The following is a 22,353-nucleotide window of genomic DNA, read 5'->3' as shown; positions in this document are numbered from 1 at the left end:
CAAGCCATATGCTGGAAACGTTCACCTTACGCTGGATCTTTTTACATTCAGTACCTTAATAGTAACCTCTGAAAATATTATAGTATATATATATATATATATATATATATATATATATATATATATGTATTTAATGCTGTAAAAGAATGAAATTACAGATTTCAGATCTAGAGCCAAAGCAAAATATTTTTACATGACACTGCCAATGCACAAAGCCTGTAAAACAGGACTTTTTAGTTTTGCTAGAATAAAATACATTTTAATTAGAAATATATATATATATATATATATCTTAGCATTAAATGAAAAAAAAAACACTTTATAATTTTGGGGTCTGTAAAAAAAAAAAAGTACAATTGTGAGATATGACTACTTAAAGTATTTTCTATTTTAATATATTTTAAAATGTAATTTGTTCCAGTGTTAGCAAAACTGAATTTTCAGCAGCCATTACTCCAGTTACAGTGTCACTCGATCCTTCAGAAATAATTCTAATATGCTGATTTGCTGCTCAATAAACATTATTGTCAATGTTGAAAACAGTTGTGCTGCTAAATATGTTTGTGTAAACCATGAGAATATTTTCAGCTTTATTTGAAATTCAAATTCAAAAAATCATTTATATGAAATAGAATCTTTTGCAGCATTAGAAATGTCTTAACAGTCACTTTTGATCCATATAACCGATTAAAAGTAATAAAAAAGAAGAAAAAAACCTTTACTAACACCAAACTTTCTAACAGTAGTTTTAGAAGAAAAAAAAAAAAACACACTTTGCCATCTCAACTCTGATGATAGACAAACATTTCTGCTGTAAAACATTTGCACCATTCATAACCATATCTGAACTGGGTCTTATTTCTGCTTTTTCAGTGCTAGTCATGTAGCATCTATTTTGGAAAGCATCTGATTCTTCTCCTCTGAGCTGATTTTCAGCCAAAAGTTGCAAACAAGTTCCTTTTTGCTGCTGTAGGTCATCATTCTCTACTCAAGCAACAATCATGCCATTTAAGAACAAACAGACGAGTGTTCTCTTTTATTACTCTTTTTTAAAATACTGCTGTACACACAAATATTGCAAAAATGTGACAAACACAAGAAGGGCATAAAACGTACTGGGATGGTGAAGGAGGATTTCATGTATGAGTTCATGTGTATGTGTGTGTCTGGAGTGTTTCTCTAGAAACTGGATTCATGATATGAGATCGGCCTGTAAAAGGTGTATTAATGTGTATGTGTGAGATTCGGTGAGGGATACAGGCTTGGCACCATGTCCACCAAGTATCAGTTGAGTAAAACAAAACAAGACGACGGAAAAAAAAAAGTACATTATTGAACTCCCAGCATCCTCAGCTCTGCCTGCTGTATCCTGCACCCTCTCGGTCCAGTGTGGCACACCCAAATCTGTGCTGCAAACCCGCCTGTTCCTCGACTCACGGATTGGGCAGTCACCAATGACAGGTCAGACACATTCAGTCATTGGCATATTCCTGTCAGGGATATCAACCTGAGCGAATTCCAAACTGTTTTCCGGATGTTGTCACATAATTCATAGATCAAATCATAGTTAAACAAAAACGAAGCCAAGAGAAACCAATACAATCCCAACCGTCCTGCTGGGACTGGTCCACAGTGAGAAACATCCCATCATGCATCTCTGTACAACAACTTGGTGAGGAAAGGGAACGACAGTAACAACACAAGAGAGCTCTATAACCAAAACTAGCATTGAGAGTGGAAAATGAGAACGAATTGGGAAAAAGAATGACGAAATGGACAGAAACTTGGGATGCTCCACAACAGAGGCATAAGAGGACATTCCACAATGAGACTAAACTGGTTTCACTTGCTAGCGTGGTCCAGTTCTTTGGTTCCTATCACAAGAGCCTGACTAAAAAAAACAAACAACAACAAAAATCCATCCTCTCAAAATCCGATTTCAAAAATCATCCGTAAAATGAAAAAGGATGTTGAGAAATTCTGAAATAAATGACAAGTTTATACAGCAAGAGGAGAGAGCACCCCTTTGTCGGCACGCAACCAGTAACTTCCCCTCCCGCCTCCAAGTTGGCCAACTTTTAAATGAGTCGATACAGCAGACGAGGAGTGGCGACACATTACTACTAACGCCACACATTCATAAGTGGTCAGACTCATCAGTTTGCCCAACCCAGGGCTTTGTCCCATTAGAGTCGAGGACACATGACCAGTGGTCTGTCCCAATTGGTAGTACCTCATTAAAAACGCGCACGGATGATGTGGAAAAACCGGCACTCTGTTTTTCTTCAATTTAATGTGTGAGGCCCTCATCGCACCCTGTGGGACACGCACAATCACTTAAAAAGGAACTTAAAATGTTTAGTGCATCCTCCAAAGAAAAAATACAAAATTAAAAATAAAAGCAGAAGTAAAGTCTCTTATTTTTTGGACATTGTTCCCAAGTCTAAAAAAGAAAGAATAAAGAATTCATCATCACAGCTCTCAGTTCAGTTCATAATTCTGCAGCTGCGTTGTTGTTGTGAAAACTAAAAAAATAAGCTTTAGAAAACAACTTTCTCTGGACAGAACAGTGTATCTGACTGGAGGTGAGCAACCAGCTGGCTCCGCCCTGGTCATGAGATCATCATTCTGCACCTATGATTCCAGGCTGTAGTGCAATGTGCTCTGTTTCAGGCAGTTCCAGCCCACTCTCGTGGATGGCTGGGGGTTACAGGGGGCCGTTCGTGGCAGCAAGCAGTTCCTGGAAGGTGCTCTCAAAGCAGCGCTTCAGGTCTGAGTAAGTCACCACGAGCACGCTCTTCTCATCCCGTGACACCAGACTGATCTTCTCCGGTGCTCCAGCATCCAACTGTGATGAGAAATTAAAGGAAGTGATTGACAAAAATACCAAACTGGTTCAACTATAACAGCTGAAGTAATGAATGACAAATAATAGAGTTCCATGACAATGAAAAAGAGGGGAAAAAAAAAAAGGTTACCAATTATATACGTAATTCTACAATTAAGTAATCAGTAATATTATTTAAGAACATGTACTTACTATATGGGTATAGTATGGATTGGGGTTTGGATTAGGGTTAGTTGCTTGTAATTATACATAATTTACTGTTCTTAATATAGTAAATCCATGGAATCAATGTAGTAAACTAAAACAAAATGCTACTGAAAAACTCTGGTTTAAAATATGTTCCATGTTGTATGTTCATATTGGTTTTGAAAAACACACAAAGATAAAACAATTATTTTAATGGTACAAAAAATGTTGTGGCGTAACGGCCAAGAAACATTTACACCATATATATTTCATATATAAAATGAATGAGTTTATAAATTTCACATTATTACAAACTAAACTAATCTTCCCTTGTCATATGTATTGCATTACATATTGTCATATGCAAGTATTCTATTATTTTAGTGAGACTTTTTCTTGACAGTTTTTACTTTACCACCCCTCCAAAAATATTAAGAGTTTAAATTAAAAAATTAAACATTTTAAACTAATTAAACGTTGCATTAATGAAAATAGGTATTACAGTAACTGTATGTATTAGGGTTGTGACGGTGATGATATCACTTTATATAGTACCTATCATTGTAAAGACAAGGTCTGTAAAGCCTGTCCCTCACAGCCTCGTTTTCAATTGCACTGAGTTCATTACGGTCTCTAACCTGACTAAAGTCTATACACAAATGTGCACAAGCTAAACAAGCTCACCTTATTGAGACAGGACACGATGTGGCTGAGGTCGATCCAGGGTGTGCCTGCCTCAGTCACCTGGTGGAACAGGTGATCTCTGAAGAGCTTCAGCAGGTAACGGTCACCAGTCTCAGACCACGTTGGGTCCTTCTGGAACCTACAAGAAATAAATATTATATATTAATGTGAAGTATTCTATTAAAGGTTGCCATTTCAGAAAAGCTTCAGCACTATAGTTGTAATAAAAGACTTACTCTGGTCTCTCGTTAATCGTTCCCAGTTTTGCCAGCAGGCGGAACAATCGCCCATTTTGAACCTCCTGCGAAATGCAGATGCATAAGGAAAACATTGTAATAAAATTGAATAGGATCATTTTTGAATAACAAAAAAATATATATTTTGGGTTTGTGTAAGTGAGACTTTGTAGATTATGAGAAGGGAAGTTAGAGAGGAAACCGGGTCATATTTAAACCTCTTTCTGAGTCACATTTGCTCTCGTATCAGATGCAGCAGTGTCAAACAAACACAGGAGACACACCGTTTAATACAGCAAGTCCACATTCTTAATGGAAAAGGGGTTAAATGCAAAAATGCATGTTTTTGTAGATGTTTATAAAAGGTTGGTACAAAAAACATTCACACATCTGATACCAGTGTTCAAAAAGAGGAAAGAAGAGAGAACAGCTGAAACTATCTGAAATATCTAGTGATCACACCTCCACTCCCTCCAGAGCAAGAGCAGCACACACTAGATAATTGTGTACTGGGTAAATTGGGTAGCTCGGTCTGCTAGGGCGTTTCTTTTTGTTTCCTGAAGAGATATCAAATTTACAGCCTAGTTGTGACTCGGAATGGAAAGTAACAAGATGAAAACACTTGACTTTTTCAACCAAACTTTGCAACAACAACTTTAGGTTCTCTGGCTGTCCGGCTTCAAAAGCAAACACCACAGGCATAACTAGTGTAGTTCGATTCAATATAATAATAATAATAAAGAAAAAAGGAATGATTCATTTGAGCTGGTTCTTTTAATGAATTGCAAATAAAGTCAGTTATTTGTTCCAATTAATCTGAAAAAATTCAGAATCACTGAATCCATCAGGAAAGCTCTGCACATTTATATTTTCAGTGACATCCAGCTCTAAATGAACCAATAAATGTTTGTATGTAGGTTTGTGAAATGTAAGTCAATATCACATTACTGAAATGTTTTTTTTAATACTTTCATAATAAACTAGACTTGAATATTTACAATAAACAGCATCATTCTGTTTGAAACGTTAGTGTATCCACCTTATTTTTTACAATCTGAAGAAAGCTGTTTTCTCTAAATGTGCGAGACTTAAGGTTTGTTAACCTCTACAGGGAAATTAGGAGAAGAATACCAAAAAGCAGGAAACCGTAAAATGGTTTGCACTACAAACCAGTGCGTTTATATTCAAGACAACACATTAAAATAATAAGCTAAAATGAGCTGTTTTGTACATTTAAAAGTAACTGGAAGCGAATGAGACCTGAAGCCGGATATCTGCAAACACTTGCAGCCTTTTACGCTTGCGCAAAAAATAAGGTGAATAGAAAATGTGTATTTTGAAACAAAATTTAAATACCTTGGCTAGGTCCTCCTCAATGACATCATTTCTCATCTGCGAGGCATCAAGTTGAGTGTAAAATCGTGCTCCAATCATGGGCATAATGTCATTGACGCTGCGCAGACGGCTTTGTTCTGAAAGCAGGTACCTGAAGATCGAAACATGACCATAAGATGTGGCACCACATTCAAACTAATGCACAAGCAAGGATGTATGAGGGCATAAACATGTTAACTAGTCTTAACAGGACACAGGCAGAACCACAAACTGTCATATGTCATACTAGAAACACTTTGAGAGTATTTAGGCTATTTAAAAAAAATGTAAGAAAGAGATAGAGGCCCACAGAATGAGGTTCTTGAGGTCAGAAGAGTAGTTGATTGACACCAGCTCCATGGCCTTCTGCAGATTCTCTCTCTTAATGCCAGCTAGAGAGTTACACGCCAGAGCCAACACCACCTTCCCCAGGGAGATGAGATCTGCTTGCTGATGGACACAAAGAGGAACAGCAACTGATGAAACTAAGAGTTCAGACCCAAAGTGTAAAATGACCAACGCTCAAAGTTGAACCACAACAAAGCAGCCTTCAGAACCCATGGCTAGTACAAAGAACTTCATATCCACATTACAGTGGTGTACAGTCACGGTCTTGATATTCTGTCAATTAACTGCTACAAAAATCATTGTGATTAATTATTTTAATTATTAATAAAACACTGTTTACACTAAAGTTTAGGGTCAAATTTAAGACTTATTTTATTATATTTAGGATGGATGCATTCATTTGATCAAAAGTAACTTTTTAGGATGTTTTGAAAGAAAAGCATAGAATTGAAATCTAATATATTAAGCAGCACAATTGTTGAACAGCAAATCAGCATAGTACAATGATTTCTGAAGGATCATGTGACACTGAAGACTGGATTAATAGCTGCTGAAAATTGAATCAGAAATAAATGACATTTTAAAATATAAAAGTTATTTTTAAATGATGAGCATAAGAAACTTCCTTCAACAAAATTAAAATAACCTTCCCAACCCCAAACTTTTGAAAGGTAGTGTAATCAAATTATTTTTGTGATTAAATGATGATGCACAGTCAAATGATGTATGTGATGGGTGTTACACTACTGTGTTTGGGTGGAAATTAGATGTTCAATACCTGGTACTGGGGCATCAGCGCCAGGTGGTTGGTCTGACTACTGTCAAATGTTAAGACATCAAACATTCCTACACAGTTGACTCGTAACCTATGGAGAGAAACAACAAAAATTTAGCAGTGTTTGTATGTTTAGTTATTTGCACAAACGCTGGCGTGAGATGCTGATAAACAGGCCGTACATAATAAAGGAAGAGCAAAAATAATCTAACAGTGAACTTCTCCATTCACTATTTATGGCTAGAAAATAAAGGCCCCACAGAACACTGACCGATCTGTGGTTTGAATGTCCCTCATGTCATAAGTTGGTTAACTACAGCAAACTTTGAAGAAGATTCTGCAGAACTGTGCTTTGTCTTTAGCAGTCACTGTATTGTTTTGCACGGTTAGGGCAATAGTTCAGAAAGAAAGCAAAGCATTACCACCCAGTCTATTAACGTCCTGCAGTAACATGAATGTACTTCTGGGTTTAAATGAGCAAGTGTGGCCATACCGTGTCTTTCCAGTGATGAGGATCTTACTAGGGTCCATGACCCTGCAGGCCAGCCCAGCCGTGTGAATGGTGCGCAGTGCTGAGCTCAGCTGGACAATGTAGGCCCAAATGAGCGACTCTGGTAACAGGCCCGCATGCTGCCGTGGAGGAGGGAGCTCATGCTGCCCTGATAGAAGAAAACTGAAAGTTATTTCTCGAAACCAAAAATTAAACCGGTAAATCAAATTTGTATAAATCTAAATAAATAATATAAAGTTAACTTTGCAACATTGAAGACATTAACCGAATGTCTAAAGCATCTTGTATTACGGTAGCTGATAAATAAACACAGACAACTGAACTTTAACATCAAGGTATTCATTAAAATTGTATATCAATGTAGTATACGAATAAGTGCACTTTCTCAGATTGGTTATTATAATATATTGCTATATTTTAACATATTTAACGAACACACTGGCTGCACTGTGGTTGATTTAGCCGTATGCACAGCAGCTGTTTATAGCTTAACATCATCCCTGGGTTTTGCTTCCTCTGTCTTGAGCTCGCAGGTATTGAACCCACCTGAGGCGGGATCGGTTTCAACCACTCCTTCCTCTTTCCTCGCTGCACATTCACGAAGAGGCAACTGCCACCTAGCACTTGACGTACTCTGTATCTAACGGCTGTATCCTCACACACACACACACACACACACACAAACAGAAACAACAGGGCAAGAAACAACTAACCCCACTTTCTCTTTGTGAAGTAAGAATCTGCTGCCGGATCGTTGAAGTGCCTGCTGAACAAGGTCTCCGCCCCCGCATGGAAGTCATAGGAGAATACCAGTGCTGCAAAGGATAAATGTGATCATGTGGAAAAAAAAGGGTTCAAATGTTCAAAAGGGTCAATTCATGAAAAAAAAAAAAATTCAACACACATTCCAAGTCCTCCTTAGAAAAACATTTGTACTATTTTTAATAGCATTAGTAAAAAAAAAATATATAAATATTAGCATTAACAACAGTTTTTCAAATATTACTAAGAAATGGTAAATTAATAAATTAATGACCATTTTTGCGAAAAAGATTTTTAAAGAAATAGAACTTTTTTTTTTTTACAAAAAGCTCTTTCAATAATTTTTTCTTTAGAAATGAATCCTTTAAAAATAGCATTTGTAAAAATAAATATTTATGGTGCTTGAATAAATTAATAGGAAAAAAAATAAATAAATGAGCTTCACATTTCAAAATCAAAATGTATAATTTCTAAACCTAAAGCTGTGTTGCCCCATAATATGCAAATGGACATGTTTACACGCTTAAAAAAACAGAAACAAACGTATTCATACAGTGGTCTCCGAATGCTTTGGTGGTGAAGACCTCTCTGAGGGTCACAGTATTGGAGTGCTGAATCTTCTTCCACATGTCTACCAGCATCATACACTTGGTGTTGACCAGCCTGAAGCCTTTGAGTGCACACAAGGACACAAGTTACATACACACTTATAGTTTACATTAAAGCCAATATAATTCCCATTATAATCCTTAAATCCATTACATTTTCTATGGTGTTTTGGGAGGGGTTTTTTTGCAGCAGGGAATATTATAATGGTATTACTACTTTAACAGAATTTACTTATTGAATTTCAAAAGGAAAGATAAGTTTGTTTTGTGTAAATAAAGAATTAGTATTAAGAAAAATTAAGAAAAGTATTACTTTATTCAATAAGTAAAGTGAATAGGTTACATAGGCTGATTTATTAACTTTTAAGTATTCGGGATTTTAAGAACAAGTGGAAAATGTGCGTAATGTTTAATTTCACCCAAATGAAATAAGAAAGCAGTTAGACTGAATTTCTAACTTGTTTTAAACGCCGAGCCATGCATGAGTGGACACAGGTTGAGTGCGTGCATCCAGTCTTGTCCATATTGTCAGATGCACTCGTGGACACTTGCGGTGCAGAGCTGCGAAAGTGTAGCCGAACATTACGAGACAGACTGCATGTGTGCAGCAAGTGTTAACGGCTCCTCCGTGAGCCGCGGCAGAGAGGAGCGAGTATGAGAAGCATTCAGAGACACAGACTGTGTGTGCGCTCTTCTGAATTGGAATAGCAAACATGCATTATAAACTTAGAATCTGTTGGGGAGATAAAATGTGCAAGATAGTGTTCATGTTCTAATAAAAACATCTGAAGAATGTATCTTTTATTCTCCAGTGCTGAAAGCAGAACTGATAAGAGAGCTCTTGATACGTGTTGTGACAGATATGTTTTGTTTGGTGTCTCATATTACATAAGTTTTAATTTGTATTCATTTGCCTAACTATCGATTTGACCCTGTAGTTGCCATAAGCACACATTCTCTCTCTCTCCCGCTTTCTCTTGTTTCTTTGTAGCTTGTTTTTTCTTTTCTTTTTTTATGGTGTGCGTTTATGCAGCTGGCTAGAGCAGGGCTGATTGGGGAGAACGGAGGTGGTCAGTAACTACTTTATTAGTTAGCAAGACTGCCACTGAAAGACTGGCAGTCATGCATATGCGCTGGAACAGAGTAATATCGCTTCCACATCGCAGGCTTTGCCATTAGCAAACCACAACATCTCAAAATCGTTGATTCGATTCACAGCCAAAGTATTTAACCAAAAAAAAAACTAAGACACAATGTGTCGACGTGTTGGCAAGATGCAGGACTGTTTATCGTTTAGTTCTTAATATTAGATCATGGTACTTTCATTACCATAAGAACCTTAAAACCATACTGAACTTTAAATTATTTCATTTTTAATTATGTGGTTCGATTGGTTAGCCATAAATACTGCCATTGTAAAGAACAGTGATGTAAAAATGAAATTCAAAACCAATGTCACCACTCTATACAGGATCAGCTGTACATACGGATACTTTGCCTCACCATGTATCCTCCTGAGGCAGTAAGGCAGGTCATCTTTGCTGTTGACTGCCTTGTAACAGGAAGTGATGTAACTGAAGTTGCTGGTTTTCTGAAGACGGTTTGGTGGAGGAAGGGGTTCCAGGGGAAAGAGGCTGTGGTAACTGTCGACCTCAGACGGCACTCCTGTAGGAGAGATGGAACAGAGATTTCAATCATCCAACACACCTTTTCTTACACACATATGCACCAAAATAAACACTTCAATATATAGAAAGTGAGAGAAAGAGAGAGAGATGATAGAGATGACATAGATGACACAATGGTGGATAACTATAAGAAATGCTTTTCATACCAATTAAAATTGCCAAACAGACAAAGGATGTGGTTTTCTACTCAAACAGAAGGTGAAACCATATGCTCTGATCACAAAACAGACTTTATAACTGAACAGTAGCAGTGTTGTCCATTGAAACCAAACACTGTTGACATGTCATGCCAACACAAGACAAACCACATCCTTATCCTTACCAGGGTTCTCAGACTGATCTATCTGTGCCATCGTTATCAAATGCCTGTTAATCAGCTCCTACAAACAAGGACAAATATGTGAACAATGACAATCAACAACCAACTTCTAAACAAAACTGGCTAACAGATGAGGGCAGAAATGGCAGATTACCTGTCGGAGTTCGTCAGCCATAAAGAAGGACGGTGCATTGGCTTTTGGCTGCATGTATGCCACATGAGGTGCTGTTTGCGGATACATGTGATATGTTGGGAACACCTGAAAATGCAAACAGCACATTTTATATTTTAAGTAAACCAGGTAAAAGCAATAATAGTACACAGCAAAGTCTGAATAACATGGATCATACCATTCCGGTCAAGGGAGCAGGGGTGTTGTCAGTATAGAAGTAGGTAGTCCCGCCCACGGTCTCCTTTTGAATCACATGGCCTCCGCCTCCCTGGTCAGACGCAGTGGTGGGCACCATGTAATTGGCTGGATTGGGGTTGGGCGTGTGACTGCGCCGCCGCGGGGCTGGGGACGTGTGAGGGGTGATTTTGGGCGAGTGAAGAGGAGAAGACCCAGCAGAGAGCGACATACCTGTCCCAGAAACCAGATATTCAAGCCTAATTGTACTGTGACCAGATTCACAGTTTAAAAGATCACACACATTAAAAGACTGAATAGAAATGCTAAACATAAGAAAAGAGATCTAGCAAAAAAATAAAAAGGGATGGACAGAATGGCAGAACACCAGGTGGTACTTTCTGGGAGTGAGTCACTGACCAGGTGCAAGAGCAGCTACTGTGGAGCTGCTCAAGCCAGGATGAGGGAAGATGGGGGAGTTGAATGCTGGCACGGTCGTCTGAGACATGGAGGCCATCCGTGGAGCCCCTTTAGGGACAAACTCACTAGCTGTGGGGTTAGGAGCCTGAAAAAGAACCGCAAAAACAAATATTGAACCATAATGATTTCACCCTGACACCTTTAAGAAAGTATCTTTTGGCACTGTCATCTTGGTATTGGTACAACTTTTTCCAAGTTAAGGATGTGCAAAGTAACATTCGGACTACTCCGCTAATGTTTCAGGGAACACTTGCATCATTAGGCAGGTTTCTGATTCACCTGATCCCAATCAAGACTCGATTCTAAGGGCTGGGGTTTTCAAATTGGGGATGGTTTGTTTGTTTGCTTGCTTAAAAAAAATAAAAAAAAATAGAAAAAAGATTACAATAACTAAAATGCATTGAAATAAATGATAATAAAATAAGTTATATTAAAATACATATAACTAGATCAAAATGAATGCGGAGGAAACTAAATATACAGCTTTTTTTTCCTGTGCAAACTCTCTAAAAGTTAAAACACAGCATGATGTCAACACAGTAATTAAAATTCCACTGCTGAAAATATGTATTTTTTTTACTTTCTAATCGACTGGTCATTTGTTGGATGGTTAGTCTTTTCAAAATCTGTCAAGTTGGAAACGTTTTTATTCCATTATGCCTTCTTGAAAGATGTCAGAAATACAAGTGATTCTTTAATCAACAAAAAACCCTGTCAGAGAACAATACAAATAGCATAAACTCACACATTAAACTCTTACCTTTCTCCTTTGTGATATGCTCAAAGCACCAAAATCACTGAAGAGGGATGATGTTGGGGAATTTAATGGATCTAAAAAAGGAGCGGACACATAAAAAAGGATTTCAAATCTTGCCCTTGACCGCTTTAATCCCGAAACAAAATTTTCAAACAATTTTAACTCACCATGTCCACTGTGGCTGAAGCTCTTGGCACCATCATTCAGCAGACTTGGAGAACTGCTACTGCTGGTCATCCTCTAATAACACAAGCAACCATCAACATGAAGTGAAGTGTCCCACTATGAATCACCACTGTGCGCTCCATTTGACAGACCCAGTTGCTAGTATTTTCTATTGGTTTCCTGTTTTTCACCACATGCAGTCACTAATGGTTATTTTACCTGCATCATTGAATATTTGGACTCTGCTGGTCCTCCAAACCCATTGACCCCAATAAAGGTACTGCTGAAGTACGAGTTGGTCAGACTTGCTTCATTCAGGGCACCTCCCTCCATCCCAGTGACTGCAATAAAACAAAAACACATGTAAATCCTTTGTTTACACACAGTATCTTACACCAGGTTTTATGCAAGCCTTTTTTAAAGGGGGGGTGAAACGCTCGTTTTCACTCAATATCCTGTTAATCTTGAGTACCTATAGAGTAGTACAGCATCCTTCACAACTCCAGAAGTCTTTAGTTTTATTATATTCATAATAAAAAGATAGTCTGTACCGATTTTTCCCGGAAAAACACGACCGGCTGGAGGTGTGACGTGTGGGCGGAGCTAAAGAATCACGAGCGCCAGTAGGCTTTTGCTTTGAGAGCGTTTGGAAGCTGACATTACCGTGAGGAAAAAAACATCCAAAACAAACCATGGCTAACAGTCAGATTCAGCCGTTTATTTATGATCCAGAATCAGATCCCGAGGCTGAAACTGAAAGAGAGCAGAAGCAGTCAAGACTCGCTCCGAGCGGGTCTCGAACCCGGGTCTCGAACCCGGGTCTCGGCATGGGAGGCGGACGCACAAACAAGGAGGCAGAGATATTTGAAGCAGTTTTACTCACCGCCTGCAGTTCCAACACACGATCGTGACCCTTTTTCGTTGGGATTGCATCATCCTTAAGAAATAAACGATACGCAAATCCGTCGTCAAACTGGGCCTTGTTTGTAAAACAAGCATCTTCGAAATGCAGGGAACAAACAAAAACACTTGCACAACTCCATCCACCGGTCCCTTAATGCTATTTTTTTTTTTGGTAATCTGTGCAGGGTTGTCTTGCCCTGGCAACCAAAAATACACTTCTTTTGTGACATTTCGCGACGCTCTCGCTCTGATCACTAAATGCCTCTGCTCTCAGTGCTCTGCTATACGGGAGCGCGCGCTCTTCCGGCAGAAGTGCCCTTAGGACCCATATAAGGAAATTCCGCTCCATCTAACGTCACACAGAGCCATACTCGAAAAAAACTTTCCGAAACTTGTGACAAACCGCAAGGAGTATTTTTGGAACAGAAATACTCCTTCAAACGTACAACTTAATTTTTGAAACTTTGTCCATGTTTAGCATGGGAATCCAACTCTTTAACAGTGTAAAAAACTCAGTATGCATGAAATAGCATTTCACCCCCCCCTTTAAACTAAATAAAATAATTCAAATAACGCAGTGAACGGTTCCTTCAGAATATTGTTTTAAAAGATTAATTTGCTCAAAAGCAAGTTCCACAGAATTTGTCCTGAACCCTAAAGAAAATTTTTAAGAGCCACTGGACATAATTTCCAACTTCACTGTGAAAATGCACTCAGACTCTTCTAAACTGTCATAAAAACACTGGCAAACATGATGTCTGCTATTGGGTTAGTTTGATGCTTCAAATCTTGCCTGTGAACTATGGCAGGGCTCTTTCTACGTTAAGTAATTTAAGATTTATCCATTAAAACTAGTATCTATTCCACTGTCACTGTTAAAACATTTTTGACATTTATTTCTCTGGAGATGTGTGTAACTAACACACTTTGGATTAGTATGTATTCCAGTATGGATGAGTATCTTTTTTTTTTATCCTCAACAATTATTATAACTATTAGACTTAAAACTATTAATTCAATACTATAGTATTTATTACTAAGGACATTTAAATTTTTAGTACCCATTTATGAGACAATTATCTCTCCAAGTTGTCACTAATATTTATTATTGCACTTATTTCACCCAACCTCTTTTTTCTACCTGCCAGTAACATTTAAAGGGTTGCATTAGCACCAACAGAAAAAACTAGGTAGTGACATAAGCCGGTCGACAGCGACATAATTTGTGCAAGGCGTTCAACAACGAAAACAAAGAGCAACAACGTTAACAACTTTGGAGGATGGAGGACGCTGTGATCAGAGCTGTGTTTTTGTCGTCACATAGATTTCACAATAATGGACATGGAATGTCGACGACACGTAAAGCGACTGAAAACTGAAAGGAGGACTAAGAATCTCCAACGACAACTGGCAGTGCTACATTTGTTACAAGTACTATTGGCTTTCTCCATAATTGTTAAATAAATTGACAAAATGTTTACAGTATGTTTACACAGCATTTTAAATCATGGTGGGTGAGGGCTTTTTCCTACATATTTGGCCAATCAATATCTACTTATGTAACGGATAGTGCCAGTTGTGCTGGTTAGACCTTGATCCGGAGTAGGAGCTAATTAGGTCCTTGAAAAAGGAAGTCCTGTACTAAAAAAAACAATCGCACCCAGTTCCGGCGGTGTGAAAAATGGCGAAAAATGGGTAGTTCCATAATTAGTTCTGGTACTATGAAAAGGTTCTAGTGGTGCGAAAGACCCTTATATGAGGATCACTAGGGTCACTTGTTCCATTCCACTCTATTGGTAATAACAAAACTTGTGACCAAAGTTGCTTTCGGGCAACGAACCCCAGAACAGCAACTGTAAAATTACCGTATTTTCCGGACTATAAGTCTTTTTTTCATAGTTTGGCTGGTCCTGCGACTTATAGTCAGGTGCGACTTATCAAAATAAATTTGACATGAACTGAGAGAAATTAACCAAGAGAAAACATTACCGTCTATAGCCGCGAGAGGGCGCTCTAATGCTGCTCAGTGCTCCTGTAGTCTATCACTGAGCAGCATAGAGCGCCCTCTCGTGGCTATAAACTGTAATGGTTTCTCTTGATTCTTGGTTCTAAATGAATGCGACTTATAGTCCACTGCAACTTATATATGTTTTTTTCCTCATCATGACGTATTTTTGGACTGATGCGACTTATGCTCAGGTGCGACTTATAGTCCAAAAAATACGGTATATAAAACTATTACTAGAAGGATTAAGAAAAAAATTACTTGAATACAACTGGAATACAATAGTATTTGAATGGCAGGCCTACTACAGTGTAGGAGTGTGCCGTACGAGTATCGGTACCGAATGGTTCACAGGGAAAATTTCAAATGGAAGTGAGCATCCCTATCCGCTATCATACCAGTGAACACATTGGCCCTGTCCCAAATGGCACACTTCATGTGCACTTGCAGACTGTCCGTTAAGCCAATGATACCATAGGGTGTCCCATTTATCATTTTAGCTTTCAAAAGGGTGCTTGTGAGCATCCCCTTTGTGGCCGCTATGTGCCCTTGATGCGCACTTTTGCCAAGCTCCACATAGGGTTGTAACGGTATGAGATTTTCACGGTATGATAAACGTTTCAGAAAATACCGCAGTTATATGGTTTTTTTTTTTTTTGGGGGGGGGGGGTATTGGGATAAAAGTAGGGATGCAAAATATTGATTAATTCCATAATTGATTGTTGTTTAAATTAACAATCAATTTATCTATTAATTGTTAACCATAATGCTGCAAAATGTTATGAATTCATGTCAAATCTGAATGTTAAACTATTATTTAAAATGTAAACTACTTGCACATTTGCACATACACAGAAAAGATGATCCTCTTCATATGAGCAAAAACATCATTGGAACAGCAGAGAGGACCGGTGTACGGTCTATTTAAACTGACCAGTGTAACATTTTAAAAGTTTAGTTGACTGTATTTTATTTTGATAATGAACAGACTGCGATGTAAGTTTGAATCGCCTGAATATACGTGTGCTCCAGGCTCTGACGCGATTGAAACAGCTGAGACAGAGAGAGAGAAAAAAAAACATAGGGTTAGGAAAATGTTAGATGACCATGCCTCTGCCGTTCGAGATATAGCCTTCATTAATGTGGCTTAATTTGTTCTGGTTTACTGGTTTCTTTTATTAAATCTTCTAATTTCGAAGTTTTATTTTAATTATCTTTCACTTTTAATCGCATCTCTTAGGCTACTGTGTGTGGTAAACATGGGAAGGGAAATTAAAGATTTCATGAACTAATAATTCGTTCGATTTATTAATTTGTTCCCTTATTTCAGTTAAATCATGGGTTATTTAGGGAACAAAATTAACCTACAACGAATTAACAAGTTGTAGGAATGAATAGTCTATCTGTCCTATGTCTGGCAGCCCTGCAGAGTGCAGTTATCTGATGAAATGACTACATTTCTATTGCTTTTCATGTTGAATGACTTCTGTGTTCTTTCTATTATAATGTACTTTTAAAGTTTAAAATCACATTAAAACCTAATTAGTACACTGTAAATGAATGATGATACGGTCAATGTAACTCACAGCCGCTCGCACGTGTTCTGTGCATGAGCCGCACCCAGCCCAACATTACATCAGTTAACCTTTTTCAGCCTTAATCGATCAATCTCTTATCGACAATTATTTGAAAGCATGTTTTTATTCAAATTTCATTAATCAAAAACAAGAAAATTTTACCATTGATTATTTGTTAGTTTAATAACTTATATTTATCATTAATAAATAAAATAATAATTAGCTAGCTGTAAATTCATTGTCATGACTGGATTCTGTGCTTCACTCCGCATCACAGAAATCATAATGCATTAACCTTAAATTATAAATGGGACATAGCTGTATCTGCACGGGATTATGATTTTCTGAATAGGTAAACATGTTCGATGCGTTTGCTCATTTTGCAGCCGCTTTCCGACCACAGTTTTTGCAAACTGTGTCTACCTTCAAGGACAAATAAGCATTCGTCTTTTCTATACAAAAAGTATTCCCATAGGCCTACTAGTGCCAATTTTAACTCATATTTTGACGTGGGATCGAGATTAGAGATAAAGGACTCTGTCTATGATGTTGTCTCCGCTGTACGTGTGGGTGAAGCAAGAGAACAGTTAAAAGGCCTTTCACGTATTGCGTCCTTTGCGCACTCGAGTTCGTTATTTCAAATGTAGCAAACCTGCTCTTTTTTTCCAGGTGCCTCTGCACCGCATCAAGTTAAAAACATCTCAACTTTTCATAATGCCGCGAGCGCACCACAGGTCATGTTCTTCACCTTTCCCGTAACAACGTTGAAAGCTCAGCCAAGATGAAGGAACAGCTGATCATAGCTGTATGTGGATTGCCATTTTTAAATAAATCAAGTAGCAGAGCTACTGCAAGCAATTTTTAGTGTTGCAAATTCATTTATCCATGGCTGAAATTTCCATGTCTTCATGGAGAGAGCGGGTCATTGTTGCTTAGCAACGGCCTCAAGAGCGCTAGTGCCAGAAGGCTTTGGGGAAAAATCAGAAAGCAGCTTGTCTAACGTTTTCCACGTGTTTTGGCGCGATATATGAACTGCCCCTTAAGGTGGAACGTTGTTGCCTAGGCGCAGGTGAGATTCTGTGTTTGTTATTTTCTCTCAATATCGTAGATAAGCAAATATGACACACGGTATGATAATCGTACATGTTTATATCGCGGTATATCGTCATACCGGTATATCGTTACAACCCTAGCTCTACAGCAGACTTCTACCAGTCAAAGTGGCTTTACGTCGTAAAAGTGTGGAAGGCCGTGAGGGTTTAGCACGCCATTTGGGACAGGGCCCTTGTTCAATAATCATGCTGTATCGTATACCATCTTTGGTCACAAGATCATGATTATGTCCATCTTTGAATCTCTCTCTGTACTACTGTACATCACGATGTCAATCTTGCATCTGGGAGATCCGAAAATCATGCAGTGTGTTTAGGGCTTTATAAGATAACTGTTCTTTTTACAGTTTTATGTCATGTTACAAACCAACATTAGAGGTGCATTCCACCACCTTCTATACTGGAGTGTGTAAAATCATGGCTTTATTGATCTTATTTTGCATTCTTCTAATAGGAACAGTTTCCTTTCTAAGGGGGGATTTAAACCGGTCTAGTTTTTCGGTTGAATCGACTCAAGTTAATTTTCCCTCTTGATGCGGACCTTTTAGGCAGGTGTGAATATAGCAATTGCACTCAGGTACGGACCAAACAAGCGTACTGAGACTTAGCTGAAGAAGCAGTCTCGGTCCGCTTCCAAATAAACTCTGGTATGGTTTGTTTAAGGTTTGAATATAACCGAACCTCAATCTGACCCAACTGCAGAAAACAAATGTTTTGGATTTGAATTATTTCTTTTTATTTTATTTCATTTAAAGCTTTCTATAGATATATTCATAATTTCTATAAGGAAAATATTTGTTGGTGCATTTTTGAAGTTCTCCTGTTCAAAGATCAAGACGGCAAGCGCATCCTATTTGTTTTCTTTATTTTATAAAAGTGCAATGTTTTCTTGATATTGTGAGAGTACATAAATAAATATAGACCCTTTAAAATTCCAAACAATGCATTATTCTTACCTTCATAAGAATAAATGATGGAGTATTTAATTTCCACTGATGTCCTGAAGTGCATTTCTGCTTCCACTCTCCACATAAATTATTGCATATGTGCTTAATAGCACACATTTATCTAGGTTAAATGTTTAAACTAACATTGTGATTTGATTTAAGTATTTCATATCTATAGATTTTATTTTCGACAAGTCGTAGTTACATCTTATGACATTGTCTCATATGATGATCATACATTTCTTCAAACTGTATTTGAAAACACCAAATCAGTAAAAGAATAAAAACTGCCCTTAGAAAGATCTCCATAATTAGCCTGTTTTTGCACTTCCTGTTTTTCCCTGCTTGAGAATTTTTGTCCAATAAATGGATAATCTTGCACACCTGTAGTTTTGTTTCTGGTTCACTTGCAAAAAAAAGGCAGTGGGAAAGCGAACTACATCCAAAAAATATATAAAAATACAAAAATAAAAATCAACAGTAGGGCCTTTCGCATTCCAGGAACCTTTTTATAGTACCAGAACTAATTGTGGAACTACCCACTTTTGGGCATTTTCGATTTTAGTATCAGACTGCCTTTTTCAAGAAGCAAATCAGCTCCTACTATGGAGCAGGGTCTAACCAGCACAACTGGTACTAAACGTGACGTAAGTTGACATTGCTTGGTCAGACGTGTTTGAAAACGCCCTCACCCGCCATGATTTAAAACACGGTGTAACATATTGTAAATGTAAACATTGTGTCAATTTATTTCACATATATGATAAACAGTGATAAATATAAGGACGCTGAAGTGTATGCACTTCTAGAAAATGTAGCACTACCAGTAGGGATGGGTACCGAAACCCGGTATTAAACTGGCCCCGGGGCTAAATTATGAAAGACCGTAGTATCAGTAAGATCTGACGGTACCGGTTCTGCTTTCGGTACTGGAGGGGAAAAAATTAATGTACTATGTATTTTTGCTTCATAATGTTATCGTGCACATTTTATCTCACCAAACATTTCTAATGTGCGATCATATTAAGACGTTTGTCTGTGAGATCTGCGAGATCTCTCATGCATGCTGCGGAGACTGTCTGTCTGTCAGTCACACACACACACCACAACGAGCGCGGCGCGCACACAGACATAACAGTAGCCTATGAAAACTCCCGCTTAACAATAAAGAGTTATGATGGCGAAGAGATTTGCTTAATAATGTTATCGTGCACATTTAATCTCACCAAACATTTCTGTTGTGCGATCATATTAAGACGTTTGTCTGTGAGATCTAAGAGATATCTCATGCGCGCCGCGGAGGCTGTCTGTCAGTCACACACACACACCAAGAACGAGCGTGGCGCACACACACGCATAAGGGGTCGTTCACATATAGCGTCTTTTGCGCGCTCAAATTATTTCATATGTAGGCACGAGGTATGCGCGCTCATAATGAAAGCGACGCGCATGCGAAAACAGTCACCGCATCGAGTTAAAAACATCTCAACTTTACATAATGCCGCCAGCGCACCGCAGGTCATGTAATTTCCTCACCTTTTCGGTAACAACGTTGAAAGCTCAGGCAGCCAAGATGAAGGACAAGCTGATAGCTGAATGTGGATTTTTTTAAAAATTTAGTAGCAGAGCTACTGGAAGCAGTTTTTAGTGTTGCAAATCCATTCATCCATTGCTGAAATTTCCACATCTTCATGGAGAGAGCAGGTCATGGTTGCTACGCAACGGCAGACTCCTCAGGAGCGCAAGTGCCCGAAGGGGAAAAATCAGAACGCGGATCGCCTAGCGTTTTCCAAGTGTTTTTAGACGCGATATGTGAACGGCCCCTTACAGTATGAAAACTCCTGCTTAATACAAAGAGTGACGATGGCGGAGACAGCAAAACGTTCCAAAGTGTGGTTATACTTCACTAGAGTTGATGGAGACGCTGGTTGTTATAAATGCAACAACACTTTTGCATGTAAGGGCGGAAACACAAGCAATCTGTCAAAGCATCTTTCAAAAGTGCATTATGTGCAGACAGAGAAATGCAAACTTTTCGACTGCCTAACACAACACAAAGTAATACAAAACAAAGTACCGATAAGAATACTGTTAAAGTACCGGACCGTTAAGCAGTATCGGTAAGAGTAGTAATACTGTTAAAACCTTTACGATACCCATCCCTAACTTCCAGTTGTCGTTGGAGATTCGTAATCGTCCTTTCCGTTCTTTCAATCACTTTACGTATACGCCGACATTCCATGCTCGTTATTGTGAAACCCGCGAGACACAACAAAAACACAGCTCCGATCACAGCGTCCTCATTCCTTCTGCTGTTTAAGTTCTGGAACTCAAGTGGTGCGAAAGGCCCTACTGTATTTTGTCTGGACCAAAGCAAGTGAACTAGTTAACTTTCCTGGTGTGAATACACCCGCAGTAGCAAAATTCCTCAGTGCCATAACAACTTCCCTTTGAGAAAGATCTAACATGATAAATGTTAAAATGGCTTGCCATACCTAACAGTTATCAAATACTAATCAACTTATGCATTTGGAAGAACACTTTGAAACCAGCAGAAACCAGTCTGAGTATTAACTAAACGCCTTTGCTTCGGTTGTTCTAGTATTTTCGTCTTTCGTTTAGAAGTGCTTGCGCGCTGTGGAGTAACGTTGATTTCCCGTGTTGTTTTGGTAGCGAGAGGTAGGCCGCTGAATCCACGGCCTCGATTTATACAAAAGTTGCCCTGTAGCCCCATTACCGAACAACAACAACAACCGAGGACAGGATACGTTAGGCCTAGTGCAAACTTACTGGACAACAGATGTCCCTCTGGAGCTGTTCCCGCGGAACCGAGAGAATCGTTCTTTTTGGGAACGTTTACCGGAGCGCCGCTTGCCGCGCTATTTCCGAGCACGTATCCCGCTGTTGTCACTGCTCCTCCGGTGAGAGATAAAGAGACGGGGCTTCCTCCTCTTCCGCCAGCACATGTACCACCACTGTGCAGAGAAAGGCTCGCCATGGACGGGTCCTCGTGCAGAAACTGGCATTCATCTCCGTAAAAGCAAGTCTTGTCTTTCGCATAATAACGGCAGAATTTCACCTTCACACCGGGTATTCCGACACCCCCGAGCGGAGCAGCTGAAGCTGGGAGTCCACTGTTCATGGCACCGCTGCTGCTGCTGCTCCCGCCGGAAGACACTCGCACATAGACTCGAGATATTTAGCAGCAGTATATTTTAAAACACTTGAGAAACAATGAGCACCTTATTGGAAGTTTAGCAATAAATCAACCTTCCTCATCGAGCCAGATGACTAGTCAGCAGGAGCCACACTTTTGTTGCCATGTACTGATACTCGTTATCGGGGTCCATAGTTGGCCTGGTCCATCAGCCTGGCGTTTGGCTGGGATCATGCTGTTGTTGTTGTCTTCTGTCTACACTTCTTCAGCTAAGCGCTAGTAGCTCTGCTGTGCATGCTGGGTACGACCAGGACTGCAGTTCGCATAAGGAGTCCGTAGGGGATTCATATCCAAAACACATATTAAAAATAGTTGATAATAATCTATTGACAATTTTTTTTTTTTTTTTTAATTATAACGTTTTTGTATCTTGAGCTTAAGTTTTAAAAACAGGGAATTTAAGTGTTACAAATTTGTAATTTTACTTTGGACCTTTCATATCGTAACTTTAAAATATTTATTTTTAAATTAATTTGGTATTTATGTGTCAGTATATGGTTTTACT

The 22,353-nt window shown here is 38.6% G+C and overlaps 1 protein-coding gene across 1 annotated transcript; it reads right to left on the bottom strand.

The window, feature by feature from the left end:
* Positions 1-1,029: 1,029 nt before the first annotated feature.
* LOC113041934 (PAN2-PAN3 deadenylation complex subunit pan3-like) lies at positions 1,030-21,773 on the bottom strand. The gene is made up of 18 exons (XM_026200517.1): positions 21,422-21,773; positions 12,307-12,428; positions 12,090-12,162; positions 11,926-11,996; positions 11,106-11,250; positions 10,690-10,919; positions 10,494-10,598; positions 10,343-10,400; positions 9,836-9,997; positions 8,278-8,394; positions 7,676-7,777; positions 6,945-7,110; positions 6,455-6,542; positions 5,639-5,778; positions 5,311-5,440; positions 3,955-4,019; positions 3,719-3,857; positions 1,030-2,848 (listed from the first exon to the last, which is right to left on the bottom strand). Exons 1-18 carry the CDS (start codon positions 21,771-21,773, stop codon positions 2,708-2,710), a joined length of 2,406 nt encoding a protein of 801 aa, XP_026056302.1. The 3' UTR covers positions 1,030-2,707.
* Positions 21,774-22,353: the final 580 nt, after the last annotated feature.

Source organism: Carassius auratus, chromosome 24, assembly GCF_003368295.1.
Source record: "Carassius auratus strain Wakin chromosome 24, ASM336829v1, whole genome shotgun sequence".
Taxonomy (NCBI): Eukaryota; Metazoa; Chordata; class Actinopteri; order Cypriniformes; family Cyprinidae; genus Carassius; species Carassius auratus.
This window is presented reverse-complemented; position numbering and strand designations above follow the sequence as displayed.

Excerpts from the sequence above, each read along its gene's own strand:
- LOC113041934 (XM_026200517.1), bottom strand. The coding sequence starts at position 21,773 with ATGAACAGTGGACTCCCAGCTTCAGCTGCTCCGCTCGGGGGTGTCGGA. Across the intron at positions 12,429-21,421 it reads AGAGGGACATCTGTTGTCCA|TCACTGGGATGGAGGGAGGT; the intron begins GTAAGTTTGCAC and ends GTTTTATTGCAG. Across the intron at positions 10,599-10,689 it reads CTGCTCCCTTGACCGGAATG|GTGTTCCCAACATATCACAT; the intron begins GTATGATCCATG and ends TTGCATTTTCAG.